Source organism: Bos indicus, chromosome 8 (assembly GCF_029378745.1).
Source record: "Bos indicus isolate NIAB-ARS_2022 breed Sahiwal x Tharparkar chromosome 8, NIAB-ARS_B.indTharparkar_mat_pri_1.0, whole genome shotgun sequence".
Classification (NCBI taxonomy): domain Eukaryota; kingdom Metazoa; phylum Chordata; class Mammalia; order Artiodactyla; family Bovidae; genus Bos; species Bos indicus.
Window position 1 is genome coordinate 66021681 of NC_091767.1, and position 19352 is coordinate 66041032.

Below are 19352 nucleotides of genomic sequence, written 5' to 3' on the forward strand. Positions count from 1 at the left end.
CTTCTGCCTTCTCTTTCTTTGGTCTCTTCTCAGTTCTTTTTCACAGCTTTATTATTCAGAGCTCATCTAAGTAAGAATTAGCATTATATAACACACACACAATATATAGGGTTGGCCAAAAAGTTCATTTGACTTTTTCTATAAGATGTTACAATAAATCTTAAATGAACTTTTTGATCAATTGAATACATAAATTTGTAATACATGTATTATACAAAAATTTTATTTTATTTTATTTTTTTTTACAAAAATTTTAATACATATAAAATACATGTACAAATTTATGTACCACACATTTGTAATACATATTACATTGCAAAGATTTTTAACTATATAACCTTTATTATACATGTCATTGTTTATAAATTTAAACTTTAAAAGGATCATTGGTCTTCATTTTGTCCTTTAAGAGAGGAACAAATGTAAAAATGTAAGTCTTTCTAAATTATTTAGAATAAATATTACCAAGTTCACCTTAAAAAATATTTCCATTAATGCTTTTAACTCAGTGCCATTTGATGATTCTTAACATTTGATCACAGACTATGTTTTCAGAATTGTATTTGTTGATAAAACTTTGAGCAATGACTTTTTTGTCATTATCTATATGGGGCTTCCCTGGTGGCTCAGAGGTAAAGAATCTACCTGCAATTCACGGGATGCAGGAGATCCAAGTTTGATCCCTGGGTCAGGAAGATCCCCTGAAGGAGAGCATAGCAACCCATGCCAGTGTTCTTGCCTGGAGAATCCCATGGACATGGATAGAGGAGCCTGGTGGGCTACAGTCCACGGGGTCACAGAGTCGGACATGATGACTGAGCAGCGACCAGAGATATGGCCTCAGTTCAGCATGAAGATGAAATCTTGAATAAGACACAGAGGAACGCGTTTGCATTTGCAGTGTTTCCCTTGTAGGTGGAACCGCAAGCCGACAGAGAGGCTTCCTGGGGTGCATTCGGTCTCTGAGATTGAACGGGCTGGCCCTGGATCTGGAAGAAAGAGCCATGATGACCCCAGGAGTGGAGCCAGGGTGTCCAGGACACTGTAGCACATACGGCCATCTGTGTCACAATGGAGGGAGGTGCAGAGAAAAGCGCAGAGGGATCACGTGTGACTGCACTGTCTCTGCATATGACGGGCCATTCTGCGAGAACGGTGAGTGTGCCCAAGGAACAGGGAAAGGCTGGAGCATGAGAAGTCCATGAAGATGCCTCTGGTATTTGACTCTGTAATGAAAAGATAAGGCAGTTCTCTGTGATTAGCTGAAATAGAATTGTTTCTATCCCAAATGCCTCCATTTCCCTTGGGAGGAGTTAAGCTTGTATTCTTAACAAGGCTATGACTACTTCTAGTAGATCATAGGGGCATCAGTGAGGTCTCCTTGAGGAAAGCAGTAAACTTTAATGTGCATTTACACTGGACATTTAATTTTGCATTTTTGAGGCAATAATAAAATACTATTACTCAATTCTGGGTTATGGGATATGGAGGGATTATCTCTTTATTTAAGCTTTATTATTTTTCATCTTAATTTTTTTTTAATTAAAAAACAGCAAAGGAGGAGGTCCCTGGTGGCCTAGTGGTTAGGATTTGGCGCTTTCACTGCTATGGCCCGGGTCCAATCTCTGATCAGGGAACTGAGATACTGCAAGCCATGTGTCACAGCCAAAATAAAAACAAATAATACTAAACTAAAAAATACCCAGCAGAGCATGACATTATTATTTTTCCCTTTTGAGATATTTAAGGATTAGAAATATTCTTTGCATATATAGAAATATACATAATAAGACACGTGCACTTACATATTGCTAATACAATCAAAATTGCTTGCCATTCCAGACATTTCTGCCTATTTTGGAGCTGGCTCCTCGGTGATCTACAATTTTCAGGACCATTACAATGATACCTTTAGCAAGAACTCCAGCTCCTTCGCAGCTTTATTTCACGAGGATCTGACATTGACAGGAGAAATGGCCACACTGAGCTTCCGGACCACAGGGACACCCAGCTTACTGCTCTATGTGAGCTCATTCTATGAGGAATACCTTTCAGTTATCCTTGCCCCAAACGGTGAGTGTCTTTACTTTAAGAACAAGAAGACTGACTTGGGTGGTGTCCGTGTCCTGGCTATTGTAGATAGTGCTGCTGTGAACATTGGGATACACATATCTTTTTGAATTATGGTCCATCAACAGAAGAATGGATAAAGAAGATGCAAAGCAGATATGCAAAAAAAATTACTCAACCATAAAAAGCAACAAAATTGGGTCATTTGTAGAGATGTGGATGGACCTAGAGAGTGTCATACAGAGTGAAGTAAGTCAGAAAGAGAAAAACAAATACTGTACATTAATGCATATATGTGAAATCTAGAAAAGCATATAGATAATACTATTTGCAAATAGAGACATAAATGCAGAGAACAATTGCATGGTTACCAAGAGGGAAAGGGTGGGGGTGGGAAAAACTGGGAGGTTGAAATTGACTTATATACACGGTTGATACTATGTATAAGATAGAACTAATGAGAACATACTGTATAGCATGGCAGTGGGGTGAGGGAGTCTTGCCTTCTGAAATTAAATAATTAGTTTCACTGTACGGATATGCAGCAACACAAGAGATGACTCTACACATAGACATCACCAGACGGTCAATACCGAAATCAGATTGACTATATTCTTTGCAGCCAAAGATGGAGAAGCTCTATACAGTCAGAAAAAACAAGACCAGGACCTGACTGTGGCTCAGATCATGAACTCCTTATTGCCAAATTCAGATTTAAATTGAAAAACGTAGGGAAAACCATTAGGTCATTAAGGCATGACCTAAATCAAATCCCTTATGAGTATACAGTAGAAGTGAAAAATAGATTCAAGGGATTAGATCTGATAGACAGAGTGCCTGAAGAACTATGGATGAAGGTTCATAACATTGTACAGGAGGTGGTGATCAAAACCATCTTCAAAAAAAAAAGAAATGCAAAAAGGCAAAATGGTTGTCTGAGGAAGCCTTACAAATAGGTGAGAAAAGAAGAGAAATGAAAGGCAAAGGAGAAAAGGAAAGATATACTCATCTGAATGCAGAGTTCCAAAGAATAGCAAGGAGAGAGAAGAAATCTATTCTAAGTGAACAATGCAAAAAAAAAAATAGAGGAAAACAATAGAATGGGAAAGGCTATAGACCTCTTCAAGAAAATTATAGATACTAAGGGAATATTTCATGCAAAGATGGGCACAATAAAAGACAGAAATGGTAGGGACCTATCAGAAGCAGAAGAGATTAAGAAGAGTTGGCAAGGATACACAGAAGAACTATACAAAAAAGATCTTAATGACCCAGAAAACAATGATGTGATCACTCACCTAGAGCCAGAATGTGAAGTCAAGTGGGCCTTAGAAAGCATCACTATGAACAAAGTTAGTGGAGGTGATGAAATTCCAGCTGAGTTATTTCAAGTCCTAAAAGATGATGCTATTAAAATGCTGCACTCAGTATGCCAGAAAATTTGGAAAACTCAGCAGTGGCCACAGGACTGGAAAAGGTCAGTTTTCATTCCAATCCCAAAGAAAGGCAATGCCAAAGAATGTTCAGACTACCACACAATTGCACTTCTTTCATGTTCTAGCAAAGTCATGCTCAAAATTCTTCAAGTGAGGTTTTAGCAGCACCTGAACCATGAACTTCCAGATGTTCAAGTTGGATTTAGAAAAGGCAGAGCAACCAGAGGTCAAATTGCCAACATCCATTGGAACATGAAAAAGCAAGAAAGTTCCAGAAAAACATCTACTTTTGCTTCATTGACTACACTAAAGCCTTTGTCTGTGTGGATCACAACAAACTGTGGAAAATTCTTAAACAGATGGGAATGCCAGACCACTTTACCTGCCTCCTGAGAAATCTGTATGCAATTCAAGAAGCAACAGTTAGAACTGGACATGGAACAATGGACTGGTTCAAAATTGGGCAAAGGAGTATATGAAGGCTGTATATTGCCATGTTTCACTTATATGCAAAGTACGTCATGTGAAATGCTGGGCTGGATGAAGCACAAACTGGAATCAAGATTGCTGGAAGAAATATCAATAACCTCAGATATGCAGATGAGCATCCTTATGGCAGAAAGTGAAGAGGAACTAAAGGGCTTCTTGATGAAAGTTAAAGAGGAGAGTGAAAAAGCTGACTTAAAACTCAACAATCAAAAAAGGAAGATCATGGCATCCAGTCCCATCATGTCATGGCAAATAAATGGGGAAACAGTGGAAACAGTGACAGACTTTATTTTCCTGGGCTCCAAAATCATTGCAGATGGTGACTACAGCCATGAAATTAAAAGACGCTTGCTCCTTGGAAGAAAAGCTATGACAAACCTAGACAGCATATTAAAAAGCAGAGACATTACTTTGTTGACAAAGGTCAGTATTATCAAAGCTATGGTTTTTCAGTAGTCATGTATGGATGTGAGAGTTGGACCATGAAGAAGGCTGAGTGCCAAAGAATTGATGTTTTTGAACTGTGGTGTTCAAGAAGACTTCAGAATCCTTTTGGCAGCAAGGAGATCAAACCAGTCAATCCTAAAAGAAATCAACCCTGAATATTCCTTGGAAGGACTGATTCTGAAGCTGACGTTCCAATACTTTGGCCACCTGATGTGAAGAGCTGACTCACTGGAAATGACCCGGGTGCTGGGGAAGATTGAGGGCAAGAGGAGAAGGGGATGACAGAGGATGAGATGATTAGATGGCATCACCAACTCAATGGACATGAGTTTAAGCAAACTCCAGATATAGTGAAAGACAGGGAAGCCTGGTGTGCTGCTGTCCATGGGGGTCACAAAGAGTGACTGAGTGACTGAACAACAACAACATATGTGAGAATTGTATAATAAAGAAGGCTGACAGCCAAAGAATTGATGTTTTCATACTATGGTGCTGGAGAAAACTCTTGAGGGTCCCTTGGAGAGAAAAGAGATCAAACCAGTCAGTCCTAAAGAAAATCAACCCTGACTATTCATTGGAAAGACTGATGCTGAAACTGAAGCTCCAATACTTTGGCCACCTGATGCAAAGAGCTGACTCATTGGAAAAGACACTGATGCTGGGAAAAATTGAAAGCAGGCGGAGAAGGGGATGACAGAGTATGAGATGGTTGGATGGCATCACCTGTTCACTGGACCTGAGTTTGAGCAAACTCTGAGAGATGGTGATGGATAGGGAAGCCTGGCGTGCTGCAGTCTGTGGTGTCACAGTGTCAGACACGATTGAGAGACTGAACAGCAACAACACTGTTCATTTTGAAAGACGGTATCTCATTTTATATATAGAAAATATTTCCTCCTCCTTGGAAATGAAATCATGAAGTGTATTAAATCATATCAAACCCAATTTCCTTGAGCATCAGATAAATGTGATTGTTCTTTACCCATCAGTGGTTGGGAAGTCAGTCATGCCCTGTTGCCTGCGTGCATGCTAAGTTACTTCAGTCATGTCCGACTCTGTGACCCTGTGGATTCCAGCCCTCCAGGCTTCTCTGTCCCTGGGATTCTCCATGCAAGAATACTGGAGTGGGTTGCCATGCCCTCCTCCAGAGGATTTTCCCAACCCAGGGGTCAAATGAGAGTCTGTCATTTCTCCTGCGCTGGCAGGCGGGTTCTTTACCACTTGTACCACCTGGGAAGCCCCCATGCCCTATCCACATGTAAAGAAAAGTAGAATGAGTGTTCCCTAACCCATGGTCACCAGGAAACGTGCAGAACTAACACTCTCCCATTAGAGAACAAAACTAAGGTTTAACCCTTTCTCATGGAGAATAAAGGGAGAAACTTCTGGAAAAGATTTCTACAATCACTGACTAATAGAATCTATTATAGGTGATACCGTAGGGACGGGTGGCGAGTGCATCTGTGAAGAAGAGCAGTGTGTCGATTGGGAAATTTGAATATTGTAGCAAATCACTCACTTTTCTCTTTTTGCTATTTCTTGATTATGGTAGAAACATTAGAAAATATTTCTGGTTGTGCAAAAAAAATAATGTAAATGTCAGTGATACATTAAAATGCATTAAAGTAAGTCACATTAAAAGAAGTTATGCTTGTAGAAACTGAAAGTTAATACAAAATTGCTTGAGGTTTTACCATTTAATAATACGAATACCACATGAATAATTCAAGCCTCACTTGGTGTTTTCATATGCTTAACTTGGACTTTTTCCTCTGGTTCAGGAAAATGGAAGAACTTGGAAAAAGACTGCTTGGTCTTGACTCTTAAGACTGTGTAATTGGATTCTGAATTTGGCCCCAGAACAGCACGTAAATAATTGCTAGTCTGGGAAAAGTGACTGTATGCACTCAAGTAAAGGCTCCATAGATTCAAACTGTATTAATTTTTTTAAATGTGTGTTAGGACCTGCATTTCCAGTTTTTATAAAATTCTATTTTAGTTAAAATGTCATTTTTCTCTTCTTTAGGAAGTTTGCAGATCAGGTATAAACTAGACAGACACCGAGAACCTGATGTTTTTAACTTTGGTTTTAAAAATTTGGCTGATGGGCAGCTTCACCATGTGAGGATTAACAGAGAAGCAGCAGTGATGTTTGTAGAGGTAAGGTCGTAAATTCAACAACAGCAACAGTAATCAAAATCATGATGCTCAGAACGTATAACTTAAAGCCAAAATTCGATAAATCCTAATAAAAGAAATACACATTCGGCACTGTCCTTCCATAAGTCTAGGATAGGAAATGTAGTCAAGGTGTTTTATTTCATTTAGCAATGTTAGTTTATCAAGAGACTGTCAAAAGGTTTTATTAATATTTGACCTTTTAAAACACCACACTTTCCTCACTGGTTTCACTTCATTTGATTGGGAAATATTGCCTAGTTTTTCATAGGGACTACTGGAGATATTCCAATGGGAACCTATTCCCACTGGATTACAAAAGAACAAATGCTACTGAAATTTAAACACACAATAAAAAGCAAGATATTGCTTAAAGTGGAACTACATTTTGAAAAACAGTGGAGTCTTTAAATTATGCATTGTCGCTGGGTTTTGAAGAGTAATCTTTTATATTGAATCTGTATGAATAATACATTTTTTTCTGCTCATGTTATAAATTTCCTCTAAATAAGTAAAAACTTTGAGGTTCAAAGTAGCTCTTGCATCTCTTTTGAGCACTGTACCAATTATGATACTTAAATCATGAAGACAAATGTAAGGGAAAAGGATGGAGTGGAGTGGAATTTGAGGTGCTATAGAAGTTGTTTATAAAATACTTTTCTCTTTTAACCTTTATGATAGCTTGAACATATGGATTATTTTTATCATTTTTCTTGGTTTTCCTTTGATTCCCATCCTTTTATCAAAATTGCTTGCCATTTTGATGTTTACATCTTGTGGAACATTTAATAGGTTAACCAGAATGCAAGGAGACAAGTCATCCTGTCTTCAGGGACAGAATTCAATGCTGTCAAGTCCCTTATGTTGGGGACAGTTTTAGGTAAGTGGAAGAAAGAGGGCCCCTCTCCCCCTACCACCCTATGATTGAGATCAGAAGTGTTAAGTTGCAAATGTGGGAAGCATTCATCATGCTGAAAGAAGCTCCTTGACATATTCATGATTTCCCAGTGAGTGACAATCAAGGTAGAAGCTTGCACTCTTGTCTGAGTGCACATATAATCACGACTAAGTGCTGCTTGTGAGTTAAACAGGAGCGTTCCTTGAAAACTGCCTCCACACTTACCCTCTCACTTAGCAATCAAGCATAATGAAACTTTGCATTTTTCTAACAATTCAGGAAAGACAAAATCAAAGCAGACAGCAAGTTCACAAACTCTTTAGTAATCAGGGGTCAAATGCAGAAATCATTTTAATGATAAATCTAGACTTAGCCTTAAGAAAAAGCTACTCTTAGCAAACAAATAAGATTAGAGCTGTGGCCTGGGCCCTGCCTTGCCTGTGGGCTGAGGTGAAATGTTTTCATTACTCTCAGCTCCTCTTGGAAAATCACACCCTAAATATCCCACAGACGTCTTGTCCTTTATGGCTGCTAGTTATTCTCCATAAAACTGCCAAAGTAAAAGCATACTTTACTATTTAAATGTCAAAACCCTGATGCCTTTTTTCCCCCTTTTCACTGAGAATTACATTGAAATAAAAACAAATATTGAAAGGTATTTCTTTTCTTTTTGATTATTTATAAACTATATTATTTATTGATATTTAAATGTTATCTAGGGGAAATTCTCCATGGCACATTTATTATTCCTTCTCTAGTACTTGTTATTCATATAATTTTGTTTTGTCCTAAATAATCGATGGAAACTTACTAGGTGTTCAGTCATTTATGCATTGATTCTTTTGGTCATTTCTTCTACGCTACATGTATATATAGTACATCACAAACTTGAGAATGTTAGAGAAGGCACATGAATGGATGTTCCAAATATGTTGAGAAGCATAGTAACTTTTAAAACTATCACATCTTTCAAACAGATGGACAATAAAACGATGACTTCTAATTTTTCAGACAGAGGAAATGTTATGAATCCTAGTGCTTTCCAAGGGTGCTCTTGTAAATGGTAATAACAAAAGTGTAAGTTTTAGATACTACAGCCTAACTGTTAAAAAGCCCAGCTGTTAAAATGGCTGATTAAGCCAATGAAGAAGGGTAAGAATATAGTTTTAGCTTGGTATGGTGAATAACAACTTTATGCTGAAGTGGTGATGGTCCTGCACTGTAGTCATCCCTTAAAGGTGGCTATAGAATCTGTCTGGCCTTGATAATGTATTTGATAGACAGGCAGCTTGTGCTGGATATCTTTTCCTGTGGTTCATTGTTCTTCACACTCCCCACATGTGGGATAGTGGTGCTGTAATTAACACAGAAATAAAAATGAAAATATTTGTTTTCCATTGAATGCTGGGAGATGTTTATACCTATCATAGCCTATTGTAGAGGTGAGTATTCCACTCTCTAATGTGTCATTTGGATGTTTACCAGGCACTTCTGACATCTTTGTTTTCATGATATTAGTAGATTTTTTATTCTGTTTAAATAGTGACATAATTTTAAAAGAATGGGAAAGCAAACAAAAACAACCCCCCCCAAAAAAAAGAATTGGAAAAACAATTCAAAAGAATAACTGCTCTCTCAACTTTCGCCCATGAGAATGATAATATATGTTTAAATAGAGATTATGAAATTCCTAAAAGCTCAAAGACCACCTTGAGTTTCAGAGAACAGAGAGATAAAACCCTCTCTTTGGTTGTCAGCCTAACATAATTATTTTTAATATTCAAATGGAGAACAATTTGCTCCCTTTTTATCTGATTTTGAGCTCTACTCTCTGGCCCTATTGATCCTTGGTTTGAGAAAAGTAAGTAATCGATCACCTAAAATGTTTGCAAGGTGCTTCACTGGCAGCTCAGCTGGTAAAGACTCTGCCTGCATCTTGGGAAACCTCGGTTGGATCCCTGGGTCGGGAAAATCCCCTGCAGAAAGGAATGCCTACCCACTCCAGTATTCTTGCTTGGAGAATTCCATGGACAGAGGAGCTTGGCTATAGTCTTGGAGTCACAGAGTCAGACACAACTGAGCAACTAACACTTTCACTTTCAAAGGATGTGCAAGCCTCATAGCTGCATTTCTGTCAAGTGGGTACAAGCTGTGGGTGGAATAATTGTCCTGTCTGCACCTAGATCTGATCCCTCCACTGCTGTAGAGAAGTCTGTGTGTACTCTTTTCCCAGCCCAAAGAACAGATATGGTCAAAACAAACACATCACACACAATTCCATGCCCTCAGTGACTACAGCATCCAACAGGAGAAATGAGGCATGTTCAGAGATGCCCATGTCCCCAAGTAGAAAGTTGCCATCAGTAGGTATGAAATTGACAAAGGAGTATTTTAAAGGCAAATTAAGTTCAAATGTTTGATCTATAAAGAAATAGGCAATAGATTATGGAAATCAACTTAATTACTAAACTGTATTATATGAAAAGGTTCATTTTAATTAAAAAGTAGAACAGGTTTTGTTATATGAATTTTTATTTTCCTGTGATTTAATATATAGAGAACAGTAGCATGGAATTGAAGGTGTTAATGTTTTTATTCAAGGATGATATATTCAAATGCATCTCTCTCAGGCCATAAAAATTAAAGTTGAAACTCAGCAATGACGTTTATAGCCTGAAGCAATTGAATCTAATAAAATTATAAATATTCATTTCATCTGTACCTAGAGGTATGTATCTTGATCAAAGGCTAATAAAACTTTTCATGTTTTGGATAACTTTATCTTCGGATGGCTTCTGTTCTTCTACCACTCTCAAAATCAGTTACTGAGAATAAGACTACAGTTTTGGGTTCGGATTTGGCAAGAAGGTAGAACTTCACTTCGCTAACATAGTAAAATAGACCAACAGATTGGTTAATAAGGAACTATTAATTTCTCCGGAAAGTTGTCCCACACTATGATGAGATATCTAGTACTTATTTTTTTTTGTGGAGGTATTTTTACAATCTTGTAGAGGAGAAAGTCATTCCAAACATGTTTTAAAAAATCAGGAATTATTAAATTAAAAAGTTTAAAATTACAGCATGAGATTTAATAACATCTATAAAGAAAAATATAAATAAGGTTAAGGGACCAAAAACAATAAAGTGGTCAAAATTTTGTAATACAAAATAATAATTAAAATTCTGTAACACAAGATAATAAAATGTCTTTAACATACATAATTCTCAAAATCATTAAGATTCTGTTTAACGTAAAAGTATATAGCTATTAAAGACAATAGAAAACTATATGTATTTCCATGTACAACATTGACATTAAGTAAAAGAAGCAACATAGAAAGCCCTACATAGAGTGTGACCTCAGTATTTCTTGTTAGCTATTTTGGCTCGTGGATTTATCCATTCTGAAATGTTTGGTGGTTCCTAGTATGTGCTTGTATTTCACTGGACATTTTGAATGCCTCATAGCAAAACACATACTGTACCTGCCCTCAAAGCACTTGTGATATAATACAAAATATAAACAATAAGATAGTGTTTAATGATTAACTAATCTAGTTAGTTATTATTATTGTTTTCCCTAGTGAGTTTTGAAAAATGCTTTGAAAGTGACTTCTGATTAACAGCCCCTACATTCTTTCCATTCTTCAATGATTGTATTAGTAATGACCAATCAGGTTAAGTTTTCCCAGTTACTATAAAATAATTTCAGTATAATCCTACTTTAAGTGTAAATCTTTGAATTTCTAGTGTTTTGTGTAGTTTTGACACTGATAGGACTTATAATCCCAAAGTATGAGAACTTTAAAATACCAAGTAAGGTACCCTAGCATTTTTGCTACTTTTTATTTCTCTAAAGATTTTGTATAATTAATATTCTATTCATTTTGGGTTGTGAGCATTAAAAAAAAAAAAAAAAAAACAGCCAAAATAGCAAACCTCAAATATCAAAACAAAACAAACTAAAGATATATCTTCCTGTCTTTTCCTAGGGGAGAATACAGTTCAAATCAATATAGTCATGTGAATAAACTTTAGTAGGCCAATTATCTGAGTGGGAAAAGAAATCCACTGAAGGACTGTATGTGGAAATGGAACTCCATATATGATAATTGGGTAATAAATAATTCATGGAAATTACCTACTGAGATCTGCATGGAGAAACTAGAGTTTAGATATTAAAATTCCCTTGACTTATGTGACATGTATTAGTCTTTCCTATACTCTCCCTAAGAATTTATCTCATTTAGAAGAAATTTATGTAGAAAGACACAAAGAGTTTATAAAATTTCAGGAATATGAATGTAAATGCAAAAATGCTCAGCAAAGTATTAGCAAATCTAATGTAATAATATATAAAAATTATTATATGCCATGACCAAGTAAGATTTCTTCCAAGAATTTAAGGTTGGCACAACAGATAAAAATCAATGTAATTCACTATATTAATAGAGCTAAGGACAAAAAACACATGATCACCTCAGTAGACACAGAAAAAGCATTTGAAAAAAATCCAGTATGCTTTCATAGTAAAAACACTGAACAAACTAGGAATGAAAGGAACTTCCTCATGTGTAAAAAAGGCATCTGCAAACCCACACAGCTATGGTGAAATAATGGAAGTCTTTCCCTAAGATCAGTAATGAGACAAGGATGTCCACTCTTAGAATTTTTGTTCAAAACTGTAGTGCAGATTTGAATGAGGGCTACTAGGCAAGGAAAAGAGCAAAAAATATCCAGATAAAAAAGGAAGTAAAATTATCTGTATTTGTAAAGGACATGATCTCCATGGAAAAAGCTATTAGAACTAATAAATAGTTTTGGCAAAGATACAAGATCAACACACAAGAATTTATTGTATTTCTCTATAGTAGCAATGACTAATACAAGGATAAAATGAATGAAATATAAATTCGATTTACAATAGCATTAAAAAGAAGCAAATACTTTGAAGTAACTTTAACAAAAGAAGTACAAGACATGTACAATGAAACCCATAAAATATTGTTGGAAGGAATTATGCAAGAGTTACATAAATAGAAATATATCTGCATTCACGCATTAAAAGATTCCGTGTTGCTAAGATGGCAGTCATGAACAAAGATAGACCTGCCTCTTGAGAAACCTATATGCAGGTCAGGAAGCAACAGTTAGAACTGGACATGGAACAACAGACTGGTTCCAAATAGGGAAAGGAGTACATCAAGGCTGTATATTGTCACCCTGCTTATTTAACTTATATGCAGAGTACATCATGAGAAATGCTGGGCTGGAAGAAGCACAAGGTGGAATCAAGATTGCCAGGAGAAATATCAATAACCTCAGATATGCAGATGACACCACCCTTATGGCAGAGAGTGAAGAGGAACTAAAGCCTCATAATGAAAGTGAAAGAGGAGAGTGAAAAAGTTGGCTTAAAGCTCAACATTGAGAAAACGAAGATCATGGCATCTGGTCCCATCACTTCATGGCAAATAGATGGGGAAACAGTGGAAACAGTGGCAGACTTTATTTTTGGAGGCTCCAAAATCACTGTAGATGATGATTGCAGCCATGAAATTAAAAGACGCTTACTCCTTGGAAGGAAAGTTATGACCAACCTAGATAGCATATTCAAAAGCAGAGACATTACTTTGCCAACAAAGGTCCATCTAGTCAGGGCTATGGTTTTTCCAGTGGTCATGTATGGATGCGAAAGTTGGACTGTGAAGAAAGCTGAGTATTGAAGAATTGATGCTTTTGAACTGTGGTATTGGAGAAGACTCTTGAGAGTCCTTTGGACTGCAGGGAGATCCAACCAGTCTGTCCTAAAGGAGATCAGTCTTGGGTGGGTGTTCATTGGAAGGACTGATGATAAAGCTGAAACTCCAATACTTTGGCCACCTGATGCGAAGAGTTGACTCATTGGAAAAGACCCTGATGCTGGGAGGGATTGGGGACAGGAGGAGAAGGGGATGACAGAGGATGAGATGGCTGGATGGCATCACCGACTCGATGGACATGAGTTTGGGTGAACTCCAGGAGTTGGTGATGGACAGGGAGGCCTGGTGTGCCGCAATTCATGGGGTCGCAAAGAGTCAGACACAACTGAGCGACTGAACTGAACTGAACTGAAGACGGCAGTGCTCCCCAAGTCTACCTACAGACTCCTATCCAAATCCAAATGGCCTTTTCTACAGAAATTGAAAAGTTGATTCCAGAATTCACATAGAAATGAGAGGGTTCCAAGTAGCCAAAACAATCTTGAGAGGAAGGATGAAGATGGAGGTCTCATCCTTCATGACTTCAAAACTTAGTACAAGGCCACAGTAATCAAAACTATGTGGTATTGGCTTCAGTGAAAGTGAAAGTCACTCAATCGTGTCCGACTCTTTGCGACCACATAGACTATACAGCCCATGGAATTCTCCAGGCCAGAATATTGGAGTGGGTAGCCTTTCCCTTCTCCAGGGGATCTTCCCAACCCAGGGATCGAATCCAGGTCTCCCGCATTGCAGGCGGATTCTTTACCAGCTGAGCTAAGAGATACATAATGATTAGTGGACTAGATCAACAGTCAAGAAGTAAAGCTATGTATTTATGGTCCACTGACTTTTAACATTGGTGCCAAGGCCATTCAGTAGAGGGAAAAAAAAAAAATAGTCTCTTCGACAAATGGTGCTGGCCCAGCTGGATATCCCCAAGTTTAAAAAGTGAGGTAGGACCCGTACCTAACACCATACACAAAAATTAACTCAAAATGGATGATAGACCTAACTTTGTAGCTAAAATTATAAAATTCTTAGAGCGAAACATAACTGTAAGTCTTTGTAACCTTGGATTAGGCAATGATTTCTTAGAGAAGGTTTTTCAAAAGCCTTGGGTTAGATCAAAGTTTCTCAAAAGCATAAGCAGCAAAGAAAAATATATAAATTGGACCTCATTAAAATTAAAACTTCTGTAATTCAAAGGACACTATCAAGAAAGTAAAAAGACAACCCACAAAATGAGGAAAAATATTTGCCAATCATGTATCTGATAAGAGACTTTTATAGAGAATATATAAAGAACTATAACTAAACAATAAAAAAATAGGTAAACTAGTTTAAAAATGACCAAAGGTTCTGGGTAGACAGTTTTTAAAAGAAGACACACAAATGATGAGCAAAAAATGTTTAGAATAACTAGTCATCAACTAAATGCAAGTCAAAACCACAAGATATCATTTCACGACCTTCCCTGGTGGCTCAGCAGTGAAGAATCCACCTGCAATGCAGGAGACACGGGTTCTGTCCCTTGGTTGGGAAGATCCCCTGGAGGAGGGCTGGTAACCCACTCCAATATTCTTGCATGGAGAATCCCGGGGACAGAGGAGCCTGGTGGGCTACAGTCCATAGGGTCACAAAGACACAGACACAACTGAACCGACTAAGCACGCACACACTGTTTCACACCTAATAAGATGGCTATGATCATAAAGACAGACAGTAACAAGTCTCATAGAGGATATGGAGAAATTGGAACTCTTGTGCATTGCTCATGAGAATGTAAAAGTGTGCAGCTGCTGGGGAAAAACAGTCTGGCAGTTTCCTAAAACTTTAAACACAGTTACCAAGTGACCCAGAAATCCCACTCACAGGTAAATACCCAAAGAAATTGAAAAAATATATATCCACATACAAAAAGTGTACATGAGTCTTCAGAGAAGTGTTATTCATAAGAATTAAAAATTGGAAACAACTCCAGTGTCTATCAACTGAGGAACAAACAAAAGTTGTGTACAATGGAATGCTAGCCCATGAAAAGTAACGAAGTACTCATACATGGGACCATATGGATGAACCTTGAAAACATTACCTAAATGAAAGAAGATAAACACAAAAGATTACATATTGTATGACTTCTTCGATATGAAATGTTCAGAATAGTTAAATCCATAGAAACAGAAAGCAGTTTAGATTTACCAGGGACTGGGGGCAGGTAGGAGTTAGGAGTGACCACTAATATGTACAGGATTTCTTTGGGGGTTATAGATTCTGCAGTTACATACTGGGAATAGTTTTATAACTGTAAAAAACCCACTGAACTGTACACTTTAAAAGGGTGAAATTTATGAGATGTGAATTATATCTGAATAATAAAAAATTCATTAGAGATTTATTTCTTTTGCTAATAATGCATTTTCTGCACATGTCCCTGGAGAGTTGGAAACACTGAGTTATAACTGGACATTTCTTCTGTTGTATGAATGAGTTTATTCAAGAATAGGATTTTATGGAAAACAGAGAGGGAAGAACTTGGACCTCTGAATTGGAGTAAGGGTATATCAAGGAGAGGCTACATGAACCTACTCACAATTTAGAGAAGGACTGATGAGCTGAAAGCAGCAAACATGTAGAATGCTGACAATGTTTCTTTGTTATGTGAAAGACTACTCAAATGTTATTACAGGAAGAGTCTTTTTCATTTACTAAAGACTATTCTTCCAATTGGGCTTCCCAGGGAGGCTCAGTGCTAAAGAATCCACCTGCCAAACAGGAGATGAGGGTTCTATCCTTGCGCTGGGAAGATCCCCTGGAGCAGGAAATGACAACCCACTCCAGTTTTCTTGCTAGGAAAATCCATGGACAAAGGAGCCTGGTGGGCTGTAGTCCATGGTGTCGCAAAGAGTCAGACACGAGTCAGTGACTAAACAACAATTATTCCAGGAAATACCTTCTGGGAGTGCTTGTTAAAGTGCTCGGAGTTTCAAATCACCCCTGATTTCTTCCCGGGTATTGGCTGCAAGTGCCAGCGATAGTTTGGTGTGGTGGAAGTGGGGTGCAGGGAAGGGAGAATAAGTCACTTGTTGCTGACTCTGAAAATCAGGTCCCTCCAATGATGAATTGTTCAAAAGACAGACTGAAAATTCTACTTAGCATCATTTTCTAATCATGTCATTTATTTAGAATAAAGTATGTTCACTTTTGTTTCATCAAGTCCAAAATAAATAGCAGCTTGATATTTATATTCAGTTTAGCCAATTCCATTTGCCAAAATGTTTTTTTAACATTTGTTGCATGTAGTCATGGTTCACTAGCTTTTTTGCTTGATAGTCTTTTGTTGCATGAATATACCAGTTTATTTATTCTCATATTAATGTGAAGCTGAATTACTTCCAGTTTGGGCCTGTTAATCTTCGGTATCAGCTTCATAATTTAGCAGTTACTCCAAAGATTACTCATACTTGATTTATTACATTCTACTTTGAATGTACACTTCCCAAACTACATAAAAACCTTATTTTTATTCCCATTTTACTTCCTCTTCCACCCTTTTTGCCATTGTTGTCATGTACTTCACTTATGGATATTATTTTTTACTTAAGATATTATTACTGCTGTTGTTTCAACAGTCAGTATTCACTTAACTATGTATTTACACTTTCTGATGCTCTTCATTGCTTCCTGCAATTCTATGGACAACTCATTTTTCCTGATACTTGCTTGCAGATGAGAGCCTTAGGGAATCTTGGAAATACTGTTTTTGCTATTCCACTGTTTACTACCAGTGCCTTTCAGAAGCACTGCTCATTGTGGGTAGCAGAAAGCTCTTCACACACACCTCAGTTCTTTGCTCCTTCCCTTCCTTGTGGACCTTTCATCAACATGCTTGTTCCTCACAAAACCAGAAATCATCTCTTGTGTTAGAATGCATGGCCTTGGCAATATATTTTAAAGGCAACACTAGCAACACCTGAGACAGTTGAGAATGTTTATGTCCTGAATTGTTGGAAATCTGATACTGCCCTCAAGATTTTGTACCATAGACATTTTTTAAGAGAAAAAATAGATTAAATCTGTTTTCATTCAAAGTGATTTAAGGGGGTTTACTCAAAATTACAGTGGAAATGAACTTTATTCTCAGCCCTTATCACACTCTTTCCTAAACTTTTCTTGGCTTCATATTCACACTCAAACCACTTTCCTGTCCCCTCCTTACCCTACCTTGAAGGTGCACCTGTTTTGCCCTTACTTCTTGTTGATGCCTGTGTTCTCAAGCTAAGGGTTGATCAAACATTTTCATCCTAATATGTAAATTTTTAATATGCATTAAGTTTTGCCTAAGGTTTCCTCCACTTTTTTTTTCTTTGCACTTTAAAGGGAAGATTTTTGAGCCAAAAGGAAGGATCCTTAAGGATGGGATTTCAGGAGTCAGCTAATAGGGAACACAGATTCACACTGTGTTTCTAAGCACAGTTCTGTTAATTTGAATGCTGACTTTGTGTAGACATAGGACTGTAAGACTTGTTTCTACTCTCAATTCAACATACTTGTACCCCTAAACCCAGGATCTGTAGGGCCAGCCCAGCAGGCAGAAGAGGGCAGGCAAGTGTGAATAAGAGAGCAGAGGTGAGGATTTGCCCCCTGGACTGGAGGAGGACATTGGAGAAGGAAATGGCAACCCACTCCAGTACTCTTGCCTAGAGAATTCCATGGACAGAGGAGCCTGGTGGGCTGCTGTCCATGGGGTCGCACAGAGTCAGACATGACTGAAGTGACGTAGCAGCAGCAGCAGCTGGAGGAGGACATAGCAGAGTCTTGGGTGGTGTGTGAAGCCTGTGGATCCTGGGGAAAGCTTGCCTTTCAGAGAACTCAAGACTTCCATAGGGAAGGTCAAAATTGCTCCACATGATGATCCCCATTCTCTCTGCTCCTTCTGAAGCTGATAAAGGGCTGGATCATTGGGTCATATCCTTCTTACCATGGTGAAGGCAAGGGTGAGAGACCTTTTCCTATGCTTCGTAAGAAGTCAGACAGTCTGCCTGCAGGTCTGCTGCTGACTACAGGGGCAGAGAAGTGGCCCTGTCCAGAGTGTCAGGACTTGTATATCGTATAACATCTCCAGCCATGGAGTTCCAACAAGCCATCCCAATAAATATATAAGTAAATGATGATGCCACCAGTAAGAGAATCTAAAAGTAAGAGTGGGGATGGGGCAAAAAGAAAAAACAACAAATAAAATTTCCACATCAATTTAGAGCTATTGAAGAAGACAGAAAACTAGGATAAAACTGGGCACTCAAGGATATTTTAATACAATCACACATACAGATACAAACATAAACTCTGGGAGTTAATATGACTTTTCAAAATGTCACTGGATGATCTAAAGAAGAGAATCATCACTGATTTTCCTTAAAAGTGACATGGAGTATCATGCCATAAGCAAAAAGATTAAGAAGCAGAAATTAGGAGGGAAAATAAAAGGGACTTGGAAGTTAGATCTAAAACACTTAGTATGAATAATTGGAGATCCAAAAAGAGAATTAAAAGCAAAGACAAAGATTATGTATTAAAAAATTTCTCTTAACCAAAGGAAAAGCTGAGTTGCATATTGAAAGGACTTATTCATCCTAATGAGAATAGACACACGTTTGCAGAAGTTCTGGGAAAAGCCCTGAATTACAAAACCATAGAGAAAAGTCTTCCAAACGTTTCAGGCAGAAGTTGCTGCAATAAAAATAATAGTATTGGTATCAGCATCCAATTTTTCATTTGCAACAACAGAATAAAAATGATATAATGATATAGCTATACTGCTAAGAAGAATGATTGAAGCTCAAGCATCTACTATATAATTTATCTGACAAGGTTATAAAAGGTATTTTGGATAACAAGGAAAGATTGAGATTAAATATTAATCAAGCATCCCATCTGAAGAATATACTAGAGAATTACTCCAATCAAAAAAAAAAAAAAAGAATCAAAACCATGACACATAATTAAAGCTACATGATTAATGATAGGCTTTTCAGATACATACAAATCCCCCATACATATTCACATTCTCAAATCCACACACACACATAT

General features: G+C 37.5%; 1 protein-coding gene across 2 annotated transcripts in view; it reads left to right on the forward strand.

Annotated features, from left to right (window-relative positions):
- The window catches only part of LOC109562531 (contactin-associated protein-like 3), a 235445-nt gene that overhangs the window by 204563 nt on the left and 11530 nt on the right, over positions 1-19352 (forward strand). For both annotated transcript variants that reach the window (XM_070794848.1, XM_070794849.1), the window contains exons 18-21: positions 916-1155; positions 1843-2073; positions 6469-6602; positions 7413-7500. In XM_070794848.1, coding sequence (XP_070650949.1) covers positions 916-1155; positions 1843-2073; positions 6469-6602; positions 7413-7500 — 693 coding nt within the window. The remainder of the gene's footprint in view (positions 1-915; positions 1156-1842; positions 2074-6468; positions 6603-7412; positions 7501-19352) is intronic.